The sequence below is a fragment of the Pyrgilauda ruficollis genome, unplaced genomic scaffold, assembly GCF_017590135.1.
Source record: "Pyrgilauda ruficollis isolate IOZ18807 unplaced genomic scaffold, ASM1759013v1 scaffold14, whole genome shotgun sequence".
In the NCBI taxonomy this organism is placed as follows: Eukaryota; Metazoa; Chordata; class Aves; order Passeriformes; family Passeridae; genus Pyrgilauda; species Pyrgilauda ruficollis.
Genome location: NW_024512543.1, coordinates 3,529,398 through 3,547,509, shown reverse-complemented (window position 1 = coordinate 3,547,509; position 18,112 = coordinate 3,529,398). Strand labels below are relative to the sequence as shown.

The 18,112-nt window shown below is 39.8% G+C and overlaps 1 protein-coding gene across 2 annotated transcripts in view; it reads left to right on the top strand.

Moving 5' to 3' along the window:
• Positions 1 to 18,112, top strand: part of PLEKHH1 (pleckstrin homology, MyTH4 and FERM domain containing H1) — a 51,568-nt gene that overhangs the window by 25,632 nt on the left and 7,824 nt on the right. For both annotated transcript variants that reach the window (XM_041460015.1, XM_041460016.1), the window contains exons 10-24: positions 472 to 622; positions 1,684 to 1,823; positions 2,484 to 2,594; positions 3,161 to 3,247; positions 4,221 to 4,382; positions 5,327 to 5,407; positions 6,307 to 6,486; positions 6,616 to 6,724; positions 7,607 to 7,719; positions 8,405 to 8,581; positions 9,404 to 9,501; positions 12,009 to 12,186; positions 12,597 to 12,752; positions 15,356 to 15,456; positions 17,206 to 17,347. In XM_041460015.1, the coding sequence (XP_041315949.1) occupies positions 472 to 622; positions 1,684 to 1,823; positions 2,484 to 2,594; positions 3,161 to 3,247; positions 4,221 to 4,382; positions 5,327 to 5,407; positions 6,307 to 6,486; positions 6,616 to 6,724; positions 7,607 to 7,719; positions 8,405 to 8,581; positions 9,404 to 9,501; positions 12,009 to 12,186; positions 12,597 to 12,752; positions 15,356 to 15,456; positions 17,206 to 17,347 (1,986 nt within the window). The remainder of the gene's footprint in view (positions 1 to 471; positions 623 to 1,683; positions 1,824 to 2,483; positions 2,595 to 3,160; positions 3,248 to 4,220; positions 4,383 to 5,326; positions 5,408 to 6,306; positions 6,487 to 6,615; positions 6,725 to 7,606; positions 7,720 to 8,404; positions 8,582 to 9,403; positions 9,502 to 12,008; positions 12,187 to 12,596; positions 12,753 to 15,355; positions 15,457 to 17,205; positions 17,348 to 18,112) is intronic.

Below are 18,112 nucleotides of genomic sequence, written 5' to 3'. Positions count from 1 at the left end.
ATGGTCCAGAGCTGATAGTAATTTGAGACAAAACAGGATGGAACTGTGCAGTGAAGGAAAGAAAATTAGATAATGTCAGGAAGTACTGGACATCAAAAGAATGCAGAAAGAGTAGCAAATGTTAAGTATATTTAAGAACACAGAACATTGCAACTAATTTTGGTCCAGGAAGTTGTAGTGTGCACTATGAAATGTAGAGGTGACAGTGGGTGTAGCCTAAGGAATGAAATTGAACATAAGGCTTATGGAAGAGTAGGAGGGTGTAACCAGAGGAGACACAAACAGATCAGACTAGAGAGTCCAGCTTGGAAGTTCTCAGACTAGAAGAGGTGGTACTGAGGAACCCTGGGGCAGAAGTGGGCCAGGCAGTGTGGAAATGAAGGGCATGGGTTGCTCTGTCTCTTGATTGAGAAGGGATTGTCCTGGGGAAACTCTTCTCTCACATGCTAACCATGCAGGTCTGTTTTCCAGAAAGCCACACAGATCAGCAATGTGCCTTTCTTAGATGAGTCTTCAGGCTCTGATGATGACTGTGGCTCCCATGCCAGCTTCAGGACTTCTACTGCTGGATCTGAGAACAGGAAAGCTAGCATGCCAGGCAGCCCTCGGGCCGTGAAGAGAGGTAAAGTGGGAGTATCACTACTGAGCAGGATGAACTCTGTCATCAGAGCCAAGATGCCCTAAGCACCATCATCAGTGACAGGCAAATGCTCAGCCAGAGTGTTGCTTACAAGGAGTTCTCCCAGAATGTGTGCAGACATCAACAGCAGAAACAGTAGAAATCTGTTATTGTGGATGATTTTTACTGTTGATAGAGGTCCATTCAGGCAATTGCTAAACTAAGATTGCAGGAAGGATTTCCCTCCAGATTCATCACATATCCGGTCATCCATACCTTTGCTGTGGCTTCTCCTTGGAAACAAGCTAGTACTGACACAGTACAGACAATGCTTTTTTTGTCTTTGTTATTGAGTGGTAATTTCTTGACCAATAAGTACATCTCACCTATCTTTGAGAGCTATCAAGTACTTTGAGTCCTGATTAGGACTCATTTTTCTTGCCTGCTGGGAGGGCTAAACTGGTTGTTGAGTGGAATTTTTGTTACCAAAGAGACAACGTGAAATACAACTCTATTTTAGAGACAACCAAATTTCCTTGGTTGTCTCTAAACTAGAGTTGTATTTTATGTAGTCTTAACTTCTGTTGTGATGCATTGGCAGATGTGCCTGTGCATTGCCATGTACCTGTGGTAAAAGACTCGCAGAAAGCAAAGCCCTGTTGCTAGCGAAGAGGCCTTTTACTTAGCTAAAATCAAAGGGGGTTGAGGCTTTATGATGGATGTCACCAGATGAAAACAAGCTGTCTCTCCTTCAGATAAAGAGTTTGTTGATTTTTTTTTTTTTTTTGGTATATATATTTTAATCTGGTTTTATTCAGCAATAAATTTATTTCACGGTCAGTATCCAAAACTCACTTTTTACTACTTGTCTTCCTAGGGAAATAAAAAAAGGCCTCAGAAGTCATGTTAGTGGGGTTTGAGTTGCCAAAGTCTGATCTGATTTGTCCTTCTTGAACAAAAAAAAAAGCCTTAATGGTGAATGCAGAAACGTTTTTGGAGTGTACAATATTCAGTGCATGCTTTTGTCTAGCCATGACTCTCATTCCTTCCTTTATTTTGAGCAGGCGTATCTGTGTCCTCCCTGAGCTCCGAGAGTGACTATGCCATCCCTCCTGATGCCTACTCCTTGGATGGTGACTATTCAGAGCCAGAACACAAGCTACAGCGAACATCTTCCTATTCCACTGATGGTGGAATCTGCTCTGTAAGGCTTGCACTGTAACTGCTGTGTTACACTTGCACAGGGGTGCAAACAGAGCCTTGGCCTTAAAAGACAAAAGTGTGACTACAGTAAATTGAGTAATCCCCCTGCAGAGTGAAGCTCTAACAGACTGGGCTATTGGTCCAGCTGATTGGTATCAAAAGACACCATCTGGTGCTTCAGAAGAAGGTGCAATTTCTTATGTGGTTAGGTAAAAGTATAAGCATCAAGGGTTGTATTCTTTCCTGATGACCCATATTGATTTCCTGTAGTTGTGTTCTACTTTAATGATGGCTTTACACTTCTGGGACAAAATTAATTTGGACGTTCAGAGGAAGTAAGGAGAAAGGAGAGAAACCTCAAAATGGGCAGCATTAAAGTCTGTACTGTTCAGTGTAAGAGATCAAACAGACAAGGAACAGGAGTCTAATCATGGCATAGAGACAGCCTTCACTTTTATTTGGAAAATCAGTACCTTGGTAGGAAGAGAAATAAATTTTCAGTGCACCAAACAATCAGTGAAATGATCTTTGAGGGCTGCTACTAAACAAAAGAGAAAATTATGGGAGATGCAGCAAATGGCTGGGCTTGATTTCAGCACACTTTCATTTGTATTTTGAGAGGTGCAAGATGACATTCTGTCCCCTTTCTTCTGTCCCTCAGGAACCCATGGAGAAATCAGGCTACTTGTTGAAAATGGGCAGCCAGGTAAAGACGTGGAAAAGACGATGGTTTGTTCTCAGAAACAGACAAATCATGTACTACAAGTCCCCGGTAAGTTACTGGGATACATTTCCTGCCCTCTAGAGGCACAGAGAAATTTAATATCCTGAAAAAACACTTTTGGTTAGACATGTCACTGTTTTGAAAAGCATGACAAACATTAGAAGGATTCACTGTGTGCATCAAATGAAGAACAAAGTTATTTTTAATAAACTTGTCACTTAACAAGTGTCTAGCTGAATTTGAAAACTTCTGAAGGGGGAAATTCAGCCACCCTCTTGGTACCTATTGTGTGTTCTATTGCCTTCCCACCTAGAAAGGGTTTGGTTTGTTGGTGTTTCTTTGGGCTTGCTTTTGTTTTATTAATCATAATGTCCAATCTGAACTCCGTAAAGCAGCATATATTAGCACTGCTCTTGTTATGTTGTCTGCCACTACTGAGGAGACTTTTGCAATGGAATCACACAGTCTCATATTTCACCTGGCAGCGTTAGGCTGTCCTTTCCAGCTCACAAATGCAAACTCCAACCTGCACATGCATATTATGCTGTATTTAAGTAATCTAAGACCCATCTGAGGTTTCCTACTGAAAAATTTGTTTGCTTTTCTTTCCTCAGAGTGATGTTATCCGCAAACCACAAGGGCAGCTGGAGCTGAATTCTTCATGCCAAATTGTCAGGGGTGAAGGGTCCCAAACATTCCAGGTAGGTGTTGGTTTTTTATCATGCACATTACCATGCACTCAGCAGCTGGGTGAGGGAGCACTTAATTCAGACTGAATGGTACTGTGTGTCTCAGTTGATATGAGCTAACTTTATCTGGTCTCTGTTCCCTGGCACAAAACAGGCAGTTAGTCTAATTAATAATGAGGAAAGAGCTAAATTGTAACCCAAATACACCCTTTCGAAACTGACAGAAATTTGCATTTATTTTTGCCCTGTTTTACACCATAATGCTTTCCCTTTTTTTTTTTTGCAGGAGTTAGAGCTTGAAATCTGTGGGGGAAAACGATGCTTTCAACAATTGAAACCTGCTAGAACCTAGGATCTTTCTGAGAGACTTCTCTCAAAAGATCTCAAGCCTGACTTTACATGACTGGAGGATCTAAAGAAACATCTGAATAGTTGATTCCTTTTAGAAATTGACTTCTAAAGCATTAGAAGTTAGCCCATAACTGGGTTCACTTTTAAGTCATTATTGACTTAATTAGAAAGGCAGCATTAAAGTTTCTTTCATAGTTTGAAAGGTACATGGCCTAGCTTGTGAGCTACCTTCTGCCCTTATGGAACTGAAGTTGCTAAGGCCTAATACTATTAGATTTATAGCACCTTTCCTCTCAGTTACAGGGTAATGAAGGCAAAATAACAATACAAAGTGAAGGCAGCAAAACCCTACATTTATGTAGTCACTTTTAAAATTAAAAACTAGCAGCAGCACTGACGAACAAGAAAGAATGAGAGAGGACACAAAGCCACAGCAAGAAAGCTTATGAGAATTTGATTCATCTGAGTTTTGTTGTTTTTCATTTGGGCTTTGAGGATTAGCACCTTTCTTCTTACCCTCAAGAAAATCTCTCTTGAATGACCAAAAAGTCTTTATGGGATAAAGAAACTCAGCAACTGAAGAGAAGATTTTTAGATGTGCAGCTATATACTTTCTCACTCATTTTCCTTCCAGCTTGTGACAGAAAAGAGAACCTACTTCCTGACAGCAGACTCTCCCAACATCCTGGAGGAATGGATTCATGTCCTACAGAGTGCCCTGAGAGTACAAGTGAGCGGTCCTGTTGGTGTTCCTCACAGTGATGCTAAACCTACTGTGAAAGGCTGGCTCACTAAGGTAAAATAGTATTTCATACTTTATGTTTAGCTTAGAATTGACAGTGTACCAGTTTCTTGGCTTGCACAGCAAATGTGAGCAAAAAATTAGTATTTTCCTCTCTGTAAGAGTAGGGAAAGAAAGAAAAGTGGCTGTAGATTTCTGTATTTCAGAGTGAAACATTTATATAAGTGATAAAGGATGGGACAAACAAGGCTAGTTAAAGGTACTTACTGGCAAGTAGTAATAACAAATATCTAGCTTATGTATGCTTTTCTTCAGCAGAATTCACAGCATGTCACAGTAAAAAAATTGACACTGTTTAGTGTCACATTTAATTGATCTTTAACTTGGTGATATAGGAGAGTTTCAAAAAAATGGCTTGTATGGTTCCAGGTTAGCACTTAGTTCTGTCATAACAGGCTGTAGGTACATTAGTACAAAGTACAATGGCAGAAAGTTCTTATTCTTTATATAATTTCCATGGATTAGTTTGACATTGCAAGTTACTGTGAATATTTTAATGTAATTATTGTCAGGTTCTAAGATGGCTAAAGACAATCTGCATCTGAAGGTTATTCATCTGCAGTAGGAAACATCTGTCTAGACTATAGGTTGACTGGTCTTTTCTTGCTGAGATGAATTGATTTGTTTTTATAATCTTTAAAAGGTCATCCTTAATATTGTATTTCAGTATATAGAAATTATAAGTTATTATGAATGAGTAAAACACTTCACAAAATCTTAGACCCATTCTCATAAGCACCCATGACCCATATTCTTGGGTGGGATGTACCTGCCTGTTGTTGGAAGGGATGCCCTGTATCTTTTGAGAGAAGCTTATATTAGCATAAACCAAAAAATATATGCAAAGTATTAAGGGAGAATTGAATTGAAAATTTAAGTCCTAGAAAGTCATTCAGGCAATACTGCTGATAATGAAAGCATGGATGTCCTCCTTACAGGTCAAGCATGGTCACTCTAAGCTGGTCTGGTGCGCACTGATTGGAAAAACATTCTACTACTATCGAAATCACGAAGATAAGGTAGTTTATTTTTCTCCTGTTATTCCTGGACCCTCCTTTCCCATTTCTTTTAGTTTTCTTTGCTGTTACTGCTTCTGTGTCTCAGGTCTCTTCCTTAGTTGTACTTCTCTTCCAACAGCACCTCTTCCACAAAGAGAATCAATATTTCCCTGATTTTATTTTTTTAAGCTTAAATGACAGCAGACTTAAAAGGCAAGTGATTGCTCTTTCTCAGATCACTCTATATCTTGTTCCTCACTTGCTCCATTTAGTCTTGTGTAGCCTTCTGAGCAGACTTTTATACAGCAGCTGATAGATCCCCACATTATCATAATTCTGGGAAGAGGGAGGTAATCAGTGTAATGTGCTTTCATTTCTGGACACCTTCCCCAATAGTCCATTACTTTGTCTTGATTATGTCAAACCCCAAGATTTAGAATATCAGAAAGTAGTGTGACTCATATTTTGGATTAACCTCCAGAGTTAGCACAGCAGATATCCTCTTTTTTGTCTGAATCGAACTACTTAGGAAATTTTTGAAGTATTTCTTTTCCAGTAGCAAGCAGAAAGTCTGACTAGGGTCAGAAAACCGTGGCACAAAATACTAAGCAACTGACCCTCAAGTGTAATGGGAAGAAAGCAGTATCTTTTGGGAAAAACAAAACCTTTTTATTTGCACTGTCTTATTCTAACCTGTAGAATCTCTCCCAAGAAAAATAAAAGTAATGATACACTTTGTAAATACTTTATGAAAGAAGAGATTCTCTAGAAGTGCAAGATTACATTAGCTAAACATTGAATTATTTATTCCTTCCATTTTACAGAACTGTCAGCATTTTTACTTGGCTTTTCTTTTCCAGTGTTCCCGGTCCTTACTGGGAGATGAATTACATTTATCTAATGTACTTCTGTCCTCATAGTGTCCTTTAGGGCATCTGCCTCTGCGTGAGTCCAAGGTGGAAGAAGTAGACCGTTCCTGTGACTCTGATGAAGATTATGAAACTACTGGTGGAGGACTTCTGTCATCCCACTGTACACTGGTGATTCACCCACAGGACCAGAGTCCCACATATTTACTTATCCGCACCAAACAGGAGAAGGTATAAAAAGCAATCTTCTTTTGGAGAACAAGAGCCTTTTGGTAACAATGAGCAAACGGGCCATACAGGCTTAACCTGTTTGTAGAAAACAAACAAATTAACCCTTCCTGTTCTCATCCTTATGCCTAGAACACCTGGCTGTACCATCTGACCGTTGCAGCTGGTAGCAGTAATGCCACAGTGGGCACGTCATATGAACAACTCATTGGAAAACTATTGGATGCAGAGGGAGACCCTAGTAAGTAAGCACCAGAAACTCTTCCATGGTAGCAAAGCATAAGGAAGAATAATTTCAATTCCCAGTTTAATACAATCAAAGGTTAGGGAAGGGGATTCTCATCCAGTTGTACATAATTGGATATAGTGTCCTTCTCCTCTTGTTCTCAGACAAGTTCATCACATTGTCACATCATTTATCAAAGCCTCTGAAATGTCTGTAACAGTAATTCAAATTAAAATAAAGAACTGGTGCTTTAAAATTTTTTCTTGTCTTTGTTGGTCTTGATTTTCCTTTCCAGGAAATCTTGACCATACAAACATGTGCTCTTTTTGTTACATACACTCAAACACACTTACCTTCCCATCTGTTTGTCTGCACATAAAAAGCTTCACACATCCCTCCATCCTCACCTTTCATACCTGCTCATGCATTTATGTTTATGCACCATGTTCTCAAATATGTATTAAGCATTCATACTTAAAACTCTTTTCTTGCACTCTCACATATTCTGGACCCATATGTGAACCTTGCTTCTTGTTGAACAGTGACTTGCACTAACAAAGACCCCCATTGCAGGCAGCTGCCCTGGCAGGGTTTGTGTCTCTGGTTTGAACACAGACCTGAGCAGCTTCTCACCAGAATCCAGCTGACGAGAAGCTCTGATGTAGCAGGACTGAGGATGTCAATACTCCTTTCTGCTGATGACTAATGCTGCTGGTGACTCCTTATCCATGATGGGCTTTGCTGGAATCAGTGAAGTGTCACCAAAGATAATGTGGCCTAATGCAGTGCTGCTTCCTTGGGTGCTTTGCCGTCTCAGGAAAGGTCCTTGTCAACATGAACGCTGTTCTCTCTCTCCTGTTTCTGACACTGCATGTTTTTGCCCATCTGCTACCTCAGATTCTCCTCTGTGGAAGCATCCTATGTTGTGCTACAGTAAAGATGGGTTGCACACATCCCTCACTACTCTGCCATCAGAGGCTCTACAGACTGAAGCCCTGAAACTTTTTAAGGTATTTAAAGGGACATTGCATGGTTTTCAGTTATTTTGCTCTGTTGATGGAGCAGTAACATTGTTTGGTCGTGTTGTACAACATTTACTGTCATTATGGATTGCTTTAAATGGGCCTGCTGGTTCATTTAATTACAAGAGAACTGTTGGATTTTAAGTGTCATTCATTCTTTGGAGATTGAACTTTACTTGTGCAGAATCTGGGCTTAGGAGTAATGCTCCCCACAGACTTTATGCTTCAAAGTTAGCTTTGTCTTCCTTTTTCCTCTCCAATGGCTGGATTGAAGGAAACAGAAACAATTCACTGGCAAACTCAGTTGTCTCAGTAAAATCAGTGGTGAAGCCACTGGAGATAACATTTTTGCACTCTCCAAGTATAAGATCAGGAATGAGGCTGGATAGTGTGAACAAGGTAAAGCACAGTCATGGAAGGCAGGAAGCACATTTTTCCCTCAATTCTTTTGCTGACTTGTAAGTTCCTTAGACCGGGAGAGGTTGAGTAAATTTTCTAGTTGCCATCACTAAGGAAGGAGGAATAGGAATTAAATATTGACTCTCTTCCCTCCTCTCAAGATTATTTATTAACAGTCTGTAAATTAATAAATACATCTGGTGAGCCTGGCCTGGAAAGTACCAGAGAAAAGTTGCTGTATTTGTGGCATTGACTAACTTCTACCCTTTCACAGTCCTGTCAGCTGTTCATCAACGTTCCTGTGGAGGCATCCTCTATTGATTACCATGTATCACTTGCCCAGACAGCACTGCTGGTGTGCTTGACACATACCGAGCTGCAGAATGAAATTTACTGTCAGCTTGTAAAACAGACCAGCTGCCGACAGCCCCAGAACCACTCAGTCATTCAGGTCAGTTCCTCTTTATTTAGTGTCACTGCAAAAACTTTCCATTTAATCCCATGTTTTTAATTAGTAGCTATGGGACTGCTTCTCCTAAAATTGTGCTTATACTAAAGGTTTGCTGGGGGAAAGAGAATCTCAGGACTGATCTGCAAAGAAGAACACTAAGAATATAACCACTTGAAAAATAAATTTTAGTTTAAATGCAATTGTTTACCACTTGCAAATAGTCTATTCAGACCATATTCAGAATCAAAGTTCATAGCTTGTGTTGTCTTGCTGTAACTGTCACATGGTATTCATTTTGTTTTGCGTTTTAGATAATCAACAGCATACAAGTCATTAATATTACTATTAAACATGAAATCTGAATCTTGCACTGTAATTGTTGGGTAAATAAAATTAATAAGTTAACAGCATGAATGTACATATGCGATTACAATATTCCCAGCTCAAATGAGACATTAAAATCAGGTTGAATAATAACGGATCTAATTTGAAATAAAATTTCCCAATGCTTTTCTGGTTATGATTTTCTGTTACATAGTATAAATTTAAGTCTTAATTGTTGACTCAGTTGTAGTTACACTAAAATTTTCAGAAGTCAAACGTTCAGAAGTAGCCAATCATATAGAACTCTTCTCAGAGTCCAGATTGAGATGCTGAAGAGCAGTCTGACATCACTGCCTCTGAAACATCTTGAACTACATATCCACAAAGGGTCACTCCAAAAAGCACTAGTCACTGTCCAACATTTTGGCTGTAGTAGTCCATGAAAGACAACAGGTAAGAAGTACAGAACAAGAGTGATGTCCAGTTTTGCATTCACAGTGCTGGCAGCTCCTGGCTTTATGTGCTCCTCTATTCCTGCCTCAACATCACTTCCTCTGGTACATCAAACAACACTTGCAGCGACATGCAGACCCCAGGTAAGGACTGCAACAGCATTTCATTCTGCTCAGCTGACTGCCTCTTGCACCCAATGCAGATAAAGAGGGGAGCAATTCTGGAGCACACACCTGCAAATACATATTGAGAGGGAGGTCAGAAGGTTCCCAGTAGTATAAAGCTGTGCCCCTTCAACAATTCACATTAATTTGTCATTTAGATGAAGCTAGTTCACAAAACTGAGTAACCTATACTACAAAAGAACTTTTTGTAGATATAACTGGAGCTATGTTAGGAAGTTTTTGCTTATGCAGCTACTTTCTTTTATTGACAGAAAGATAGACCGGGGTTAATTACTTTAATTTTAGGTGATTCTACTGTCAGGTTAGCAGGCAAAGTGACACAACAAAAGTGAGGCATAAAACATCTCAGGGAACTGTAAAAAGTTAGGAAAAATAAACAAACTTGAAACACATGCCAGTATTGTTTTCTCTTACTTCTTTGGTGTGTAACTATGGTAACAGCAAGAAGTTGTTCTCCATTGTTCATGCTGTGCTCTTTGTTTGTTTCCAAACAAACAAAGTTGGTTTCCACTGAAGATCTGGTCTTCAGTGTATCTCACTGTGCCCTTAGTGGGGAGGTCGCAGCTAGAGATGTCCAGTTGTCTGTTGCAAAAATACACTGTTTTAAGACAAAAGTAAAAGAGTAAAAGTAAAAAATCCTTTCAAACAAATATTCATATTCAATTAATAAGCCTAAATCTGCCATTGAATTCAAGCTAGAAGTCTCCTGGCACTGCAAAGGAAATGTGTACTCCTATCAAGTATTTAATTTTCTTAACTGTTGCCTCACATTTGATATTTCTTCTCAAAAGCAAAACTACAGGTATTGGGAACTCCACAGTGTTCAGGTTCTCTCTCCATTTGCTAAGACAACATGTTAGGGATCTTTTATCTAGTACTAGGAGCCATCTCTTCAAACTGGTGCATTACCAGCTCCCAGATGGGCCCATTCAACTCACTAGTGGAGCTCTACTGTTGGAGACTGTTGAATTTTATAAGGATTTGCTGGGCTGTGTGAAACTGATTTATTACATCACCTTCAAGATCTGCTGTGCTGATGGTCTGCCCAAAAGCACCTCTGTGAACAAATGTACGCCAAGCAGAAACAAAGAGAAAATGTATTTATATGATCCAGCTATGAAACAATTATTAGGGCTAGAAAAACCCCCAGAAATTACATTAAAAAGGGCCTATGTTCACCTGTAGTTTAGCTTAGATGTGGAGCAGTTGCTGAGTGGGATTTAGCATGGCTCCTTCTCCCTCTAGGAATACTTACCTCTCTTTGGATGGAGTAGATACAGCTGTTTCTTGACCAGTTAATTAGATATACTTTCCCTGTTTCACACAGCAAGCAAGACACTAGAATGTTTACACTGCATAATGCCTAGGGTCTAGATCTGTTCTAGGTATTACAAGATCTTAATTAGAAGAATTATAGATCTTAATTTTAGGTGTTGTTTTTCATGAAAGGAGATCTCGGCATACATACCAGTCTCTAAGAGAGGAAGAAAAGTGGGGCAGAGTTCTAAGTGAGAAGTCACAGGGCTCAGGAGCATCTGAAAACCAGACATAACAGCTTCTTGATGAAACAAGATTATCTATCTGAATATTGTCCGAGCTCATTACTGGGGAGGTGAGAAACATATTGGTACAGTGAAAAGCCAGAACTCCTGACTTCCATGTTGCTTGTAGGGATTTAACTGGAGATTTAATCATGTACTGAGCTCCTGAACATATCTTGAGTGGAATTATTTTCCCCTGGAAAGTGATAGCACAAATCCATATAAATTCTTCAGTTTCAGAACTTATTGAGTATATACATTCTTAACATTTTTGTGCAAGTTGCAGTTGACTGTTCCTCCTTGACTTTAGAGACACATCTTTTTTATGCTGTTCAGTGGAGCACTCTCTTCAATAGACAATAAACTGATCATCTTGGTAACTATTCCTATCCTTATTGAACTGTCAACAAATCTAAGTTTGCTTGGAATCTCTGTCAAGTCTCTTGGTTGGCAGATAGGGTTAATGGAAACTTATTATTTGTACAGCCATGTAAATTAATAAATGTAATGCGTTAATCTCACAAGATTATCCAACTCAATATTTACCAGGACTTGACAAGATAGTAACTAAATTCCACTGGCATGACAGCAAGTTTGAGGGTGAATTGATCTTGACTTTGCAGATACTATGATGGCAACAGGGTACAGAAGAGGGTACATGTCCAGTCCACATAGAAGCAGGGCATACTTTTCTGTTTCCTAGAGAGCCTGTTGTCTGCCATAGTTTTACAGGTCCTTGGAGCACTGGTTTGTGTTGTAGCTTTTCACTTGAGCTGTTAGTCTGTTGAGATGAACAGTGTGTCTGCATAGAGACATATCTTTGCTGGAGCAAAAGCCTGAGGGAGGAATGCGTTGGGGCATGGGAAATTGAAGAGGACATGGCAGTTGGAGCATGTTTGTGGTTCTCTCCCCCTCTTTGCCTAGGAGTGAGATAGGCAAGTATGCCATCTACTGCCAGAGATCACTAGACCGCACGGTGCAGGCTGGAGAGCGGGAAGCCAAGCCCTCCCGCATGGAGATTGTGTCCATCCTGCTGAGAAATCCCTACCACCACTCACTCCCCTTCAGTATCCCAGTGCACTTCATGAACGGAACGTACCAGGTGAGCCACCACAGCTGCCTATGGGCACTAGAGGACTGCACCATAACGTGCCTCCTTCATGTGGGTGGGTGGCACCATGGTATTTATACATATCTCCCAGTATGCATCCTGGGAGAGAAACATGCTTCTCCTCCTTGCTGCTTTAGCTGATTTCCCAAGAAAGTGAAAGGAATTCACCACTAGCGCTACAGATCTTAGGAAGAAAAGGTAGCTAAGAAAAAGGGAGGGATGTTGGAAGTGTCTCAATATGGGAAAGAATGTGATATGAAGGAAGACAATACACAAGTGTTGTCACTGGAGCTGGCACTTAGTCCTGAGTTGCTAATCCGTGGGAAACCACCTTCATTAGTTGTGATACCCATCAATAGTCACAATTATTGTATCCTCAGTTAAGTCCTCTTTCATTGCAGGTTGTAGGTTTTGATGGTTCCTCAACTGTTGATGAATTCATCCAGAGACTGAACCAGGAAACAGGAATGAGGAAACCATCCCATATGGGATTTTCTCTGTTCACAGATGATCCTTCTGGCAGGAATTTGGAACATTGTTTGCCCGGCAATATGAAGGTATTTATTTTTCTCCTCTGCTACCTTTAGTATACATTTTTGAAGGACTGCTAAATGGTTAATAAATCTTTTTTAATGAATTAAGATCAAATACGTTTGGATATTGTCTGTCTAGATTAATATTCATAGGTGAGAAATTAATTCCTGCATTTGGGTCACAACAACTGCATGCAGCCCTGCAGGCTGAGAGAATAGTGGCTGGAAAGTTTCTCAGAGGAAGAGGACCTGAGGGTCTTGGTCAACAGCCATCTGAACATGATCCAGCAGTGTGCCCAAGTGGCCAAGAAAGCCAATAACATCCTGGCCTGTATCAGCAATAGTGTGGCCAGCAGGAGCAGGGAAGTGACTCTCTCCCTGTACTCAGCACTGGTTTTAGGCCCCTCACAATAAGAAAGCACCTCAATGTCTGAAGCAGGTCCAGAGAAGGACAACAAAGCTGGTGAAGGTCTGGAGAGTCTGATGAGGAGCAGCTGAAGGAACTGAAGTTCTTTAGCCTGGAGAAAAGGAGGCTCAGAGGGATGTTATTGCTCTCTACAAATGCCAGAATGAGGCTGTAGTCAGGTGGGAGTCGGTTTCTTCTCCCAAGGAACAAATGACAGGACAAGAGGAAGCAGCCCAGAGTTGCTCCAGGGGAGGTTTACATTGCCTAATAGGCAAAATTACTTTGCTGAAAGAGTTTCTCAAACATTGGAACAGGCTGCCCAGGGAAGTGGTGGAGCCACTGCCCCTGGAGGTATTTAAAAGGTCTGTAGATGTGTCACCTGGGGACATGGTTTAGTGGTAGACTTGGTAGTGCTGGCTTGGTGATTAGGCTTGCTGATCTTAAAGGTCTTTTTCAAACTAAATGATTCTATAATTAGCTAGCCTAATCTGATATAGTTCTTAATAGAAAGATCTATTTTAGTAGGTGATAAATTGGTCAATTTTTAAAAAGTCTAACTCAGATTTTAGCACATATTAAAGTTTAATTTGTCTTGACTACAAAATTGAAACATGACTGAGCTAGCAAGCATGATCAGATGTCACAACTGACATCAAATGTGATACGCCTAATTGAGACAAATTTATGTTAGGCTGTGAATCTTTTGGCATGTCTGTATAAATTCCATCTGTTGGACTATGAAGTATCTCCTTACTGTCTCCAGATGACTCAGGCTTTCATTGTTGATAAGCTCTGCTGAATAGGGCTTCACTTTAATAAAGAGTGTCATAAGGGAGAAAGCTCTACTGAGTAGGGCTTCACTTTAAGAAAGAGTGTTGTGCCCTAGATCAAGGGAAAAAGAAAGCAGATGAAGTGTTAGCACCTGTGACTTTCATATGGAGATTTTTATCCATGCTGCAGCTGAATGACTGCCTTAATTGAGCAGGCTGGCTGCCATGAATGAGACCCATCAGATTTTGGTACAAATCTGTGAGAATAATTTGTAATACAGCATTAATGGAGGAATAGTTGTAGTGCAGCTTTGAAGAGGGTCTGATAACTGTAGGGAACTTAAACAATCAATTTTACACAGTGTTAAATTTCACATTAAGCAACAGAGAGAGAAGCTAGCAATAACTTTGAAATAGATGGTTTGAAAGGAAACTATCACAGACAGTGCCAAATTATATAGTTTGTTTTCATGGCCTGATGCAGGTCAGGGAATCTGGAGCTTTGCTGGTAATTGGACCATCTGGAGAGATGAAGTATCAGAGTAAACAAAGGAGCTTGAGACAATCAAAGGCATCACTTTGCCTTGGCAAGCAAATAATAACCAGTAAATCTCAGTAGCTTAAGAGAGGTTTAGAGATCTGATTATGTATTTCATGTGGCTTCTTATGTTCACATTCCTTTCATTGAGACGCCATCAAAAGAGAAGTAGGGGCCTTCATTAGACCACTTGTAAAAGAACTAGAATAACCAGGAGGAGCTGAATGGAAAAAAGAAACAAACAAACACACAAAACCCCCCATGTTATTATGAAAAATATGTCTGAGTTACAAAGTTGGAATCTAGAACCAAACATTCCCAAAATTTGGACATTCACATCTAAGGGTTTGGTATAGCCATGCGCATTCTGCTGCTGTTCAGAGAACGTTAATGGTTTAGTTTGGCTCAAGAGGGCACTTTTGAAGTAAACCTACCAATCATTCCTATTAACCATGCTTTGACTCACATTAAGGAGTAATCTGAGAGCATAAAATTGATTCTTTTTACATGAAACATGAACTGGAAGATGTCATCCAACACAGTAGTGGACTTTCAGGTCACTTGGTTGGACTACTAGTGTGGGCATGGAGACTTAGAAATGGCTGTTTCTCTGTGCAGATCTGTTCCTCCTGAGATTGCTACTTGCTAACGTAGGCATAGCCACGAGAATTACTACTGACCAGAATTCATGTGTGCCCCTGCAGGTCAGAGCTGGAGTTTACAGTTGGAATTTTTACATACTGTGCAATAGAAAAAGGATGTGTTTTGTCATTTTGAGCTGTGTTTGTGCTGATCCTGTCTGTCTCTTTATCTTCTGTGTTTCACAATATTTTATTCACTTGCTTTCCTCCCAAGCCTTGGCTATATATTTCAGCTAAGTTTGTGTCTCCTCTCTCCTTGAAATTTTTTAAAGATATGTGATATCATTTCTAAATGGGAACAAGCCTTAAAAGAATTGCATCCTGGGAAATATGAAGGTGGCACAAGAATTGTAAAGTTGACCTATAAGAACAGGTACTGTTTTCTGTTGGGTGGCCTTACTACTGCTGTTAATTAAACATTCTAGACTGCATGTATCTGTGTAGATGATCAGTAATTTATAGTGTCATTGGTGCCAAAACTACTTTAACTAAGATGCAGTTAAATCCTACAGGAGATGTGATAGGTTTTGTCTGTTACATTTACAAAAGCATATGGCCTAGGGGTAAAATCCCAACCACTTGGCAATAGCAGAATCGACTTTAAAAGAGTTAACAACTAGCTGTAGCACAGTAAGGCATCATTGGCACAATTTCATTTGCCTAGACCCTGAAACACAATTGAAGAATGTGTGTTAGGTGAGAGGAAGAGAGACCTAAAGGAAAAAATCACTAGTGAAAACAAGTATGCCACAACTTGCAATTAAGTGAACAATCACAAAGATGAAAAAGATACAAGAATGATGTTCTAAATCATATGAGCTGTAGAAGAGATATATAGTAGCAGTGTCCAAACTTTCTTAGTAAACAAATGTTAAAAATTAGATGATGAAAGATGGTAGAGGAGGGAAGTAAAAGACAAAGATCTAAATTAAAAATTGGAACAAGTTAATAACTTATAATACAGGTAGGAATTCTAAATTACAGTAAATCAAGAGCTGTATGAGGACAAGGAATTAATTTCTTAGCAGGCGAAACAAAGGCTGCCCCAAAACTGAACAGAGTTCAATATTGAACATGTGAAGATTTTGTTGATTGTAATGGTGGAAACAAATTTCTGTCAACTTTGTTAGTTGGTATAATAGAGGTGAAAGCAGAAGTTATGGCTTTTGAGCCAGAAGGCTGTATTTGTTTCGGGCGTGAAACTTGGCAGTATTGTTTTGTTGGGCTGGAATGTGCATAGGCTAGACAGCAAGGATGTTTTGATACAGTCTTTCCAAGGCTGGACTGTACTAACACCAAGGACTCTGATAAGACATTTGTAAGGTCAATATGGTCCTAATAGTGTAGTTAATCTCAAAGTGACATAAAAATAAATAAAGTGATCCAATGGAATGAATATCTCATGTAGTGGAATTGTGGAATTTATAGCCATAAGTGCAGTTTGAAATTAATATGTGAATTAGTTGCTGCTGGGGACTGTATGAGGAATGGTTCTGGGAAGCATTCCCCAAGCTGGTGTCTTCAACCCCAACTAGTAACCTTGCTATACCATGTCAAAAAAATTCCAAGCGTGAATGGAATACAAAACAATGGGATGCTTTGATTAACAAGCATGTTTCCTTAAACAAAGTCTGCTAATTGGGTCTCCTATTTCCTGCTGAAGCAAACTGAAGCATTTTTTAATAAGTCTTCAATGTAAGTGGTCAAATCCAAGCTGGCAAGTCTACAAGGCTGCCTTGCAGAAGGTTATACATGTAGAGCAGAGGTAGTTCTCTTTCCTGTGATAAGCAGAGAAGGCCATAATTTAAATATTGCCTGTCTGTGCTTGATTGGGATGAATGGACACTGATTTATCTGTGTTTAATAAGGGTTTACTCTCTAGAAGTGGCTGGCTTACAGAATTCAAGTAACTTTCAAAGCTAGAAAGCATGTTTTGAGCCTCCTTGCTCAAATCTTGCTCATAAGGAAAGCACCTCAGCTTCCAAATCTGTCCGGTACCCCCTCAGTGAAAAAAACCCCAAAACAAAACACACTTTTATTTTGCCTCATCTTGATTTAAGTTCCCAGCTGTACTTTCAGTTCACAGTATCTTTTTATCTTCACAACCCTCTCTACTTTTTAGACTGTATTTTCGGAGCCAGACCAAAGGTGAGACAGACCGTGAGCGGTTGCTACTGGCCTTCCAAGTGAGCAATGAAATAGCCAATGGAAGGTTTCCTGTTAATAAGGAATTAGCTCTGGAAATGGTGGCTCTAATGGCTCAGGTGAGTATGGCAGAAATCCTTTCTTTTGTCCTCCTTCAGCTGTACACTATGTTTGACTAAGCAGCTCCCTTTTACATCAAAAGCACATCAAACATACAGCGTGAGGTATCAAACAAACACACCGTCAGATGCACCACGACAAATACATTATAGTAGCATACCTATGTTAGAACACCTTTTGCTCTATGGAATTGTGCTCTAGCTGTGCCTCTCCTTTCCTTCTCAAGAAAAATATTGGAAAAAACAGAGTGAGGCTGAACTATCACCAGACCTGGTCCAATTAGTACGTTAGTAGAGATATGGAAATAGTACCACCACTAGAATTCCATTAATAGTAAAAACTTCCCCTCTTGCACTGCCAATACCCTCTTACTCAGGAAGAGCATCTTCTAAGATCCTCCATTAGGTCTCCAGGCTCGCATTTAGTATTTTACCACATAAAACACACATTATGGGTTGTGGGCATGATAGGCAGTATGATATTTTTTTACTGACCAGAAACTGAGTGTTGTATTTGTTAAAGCAGTGTAAACTGAGGTAAAGAAGCTGGGGACATCATCCAAACTATTTACAAATATGCTGTTCTTTTAATTGGTCAATTGAAAATAAATCCCCAAAGCCTGGAAGTTTATAAGGATGTGTCTCCTCACAACAAATACCTGGCTGAGATCATGTTCCACTCTCTTAGATCAGTAGATAATTCCTTGGGCACTCATGTCCTCCATGTGGTTGCTCTTTTGTGTACATTTGCTATGGTTAATGCTG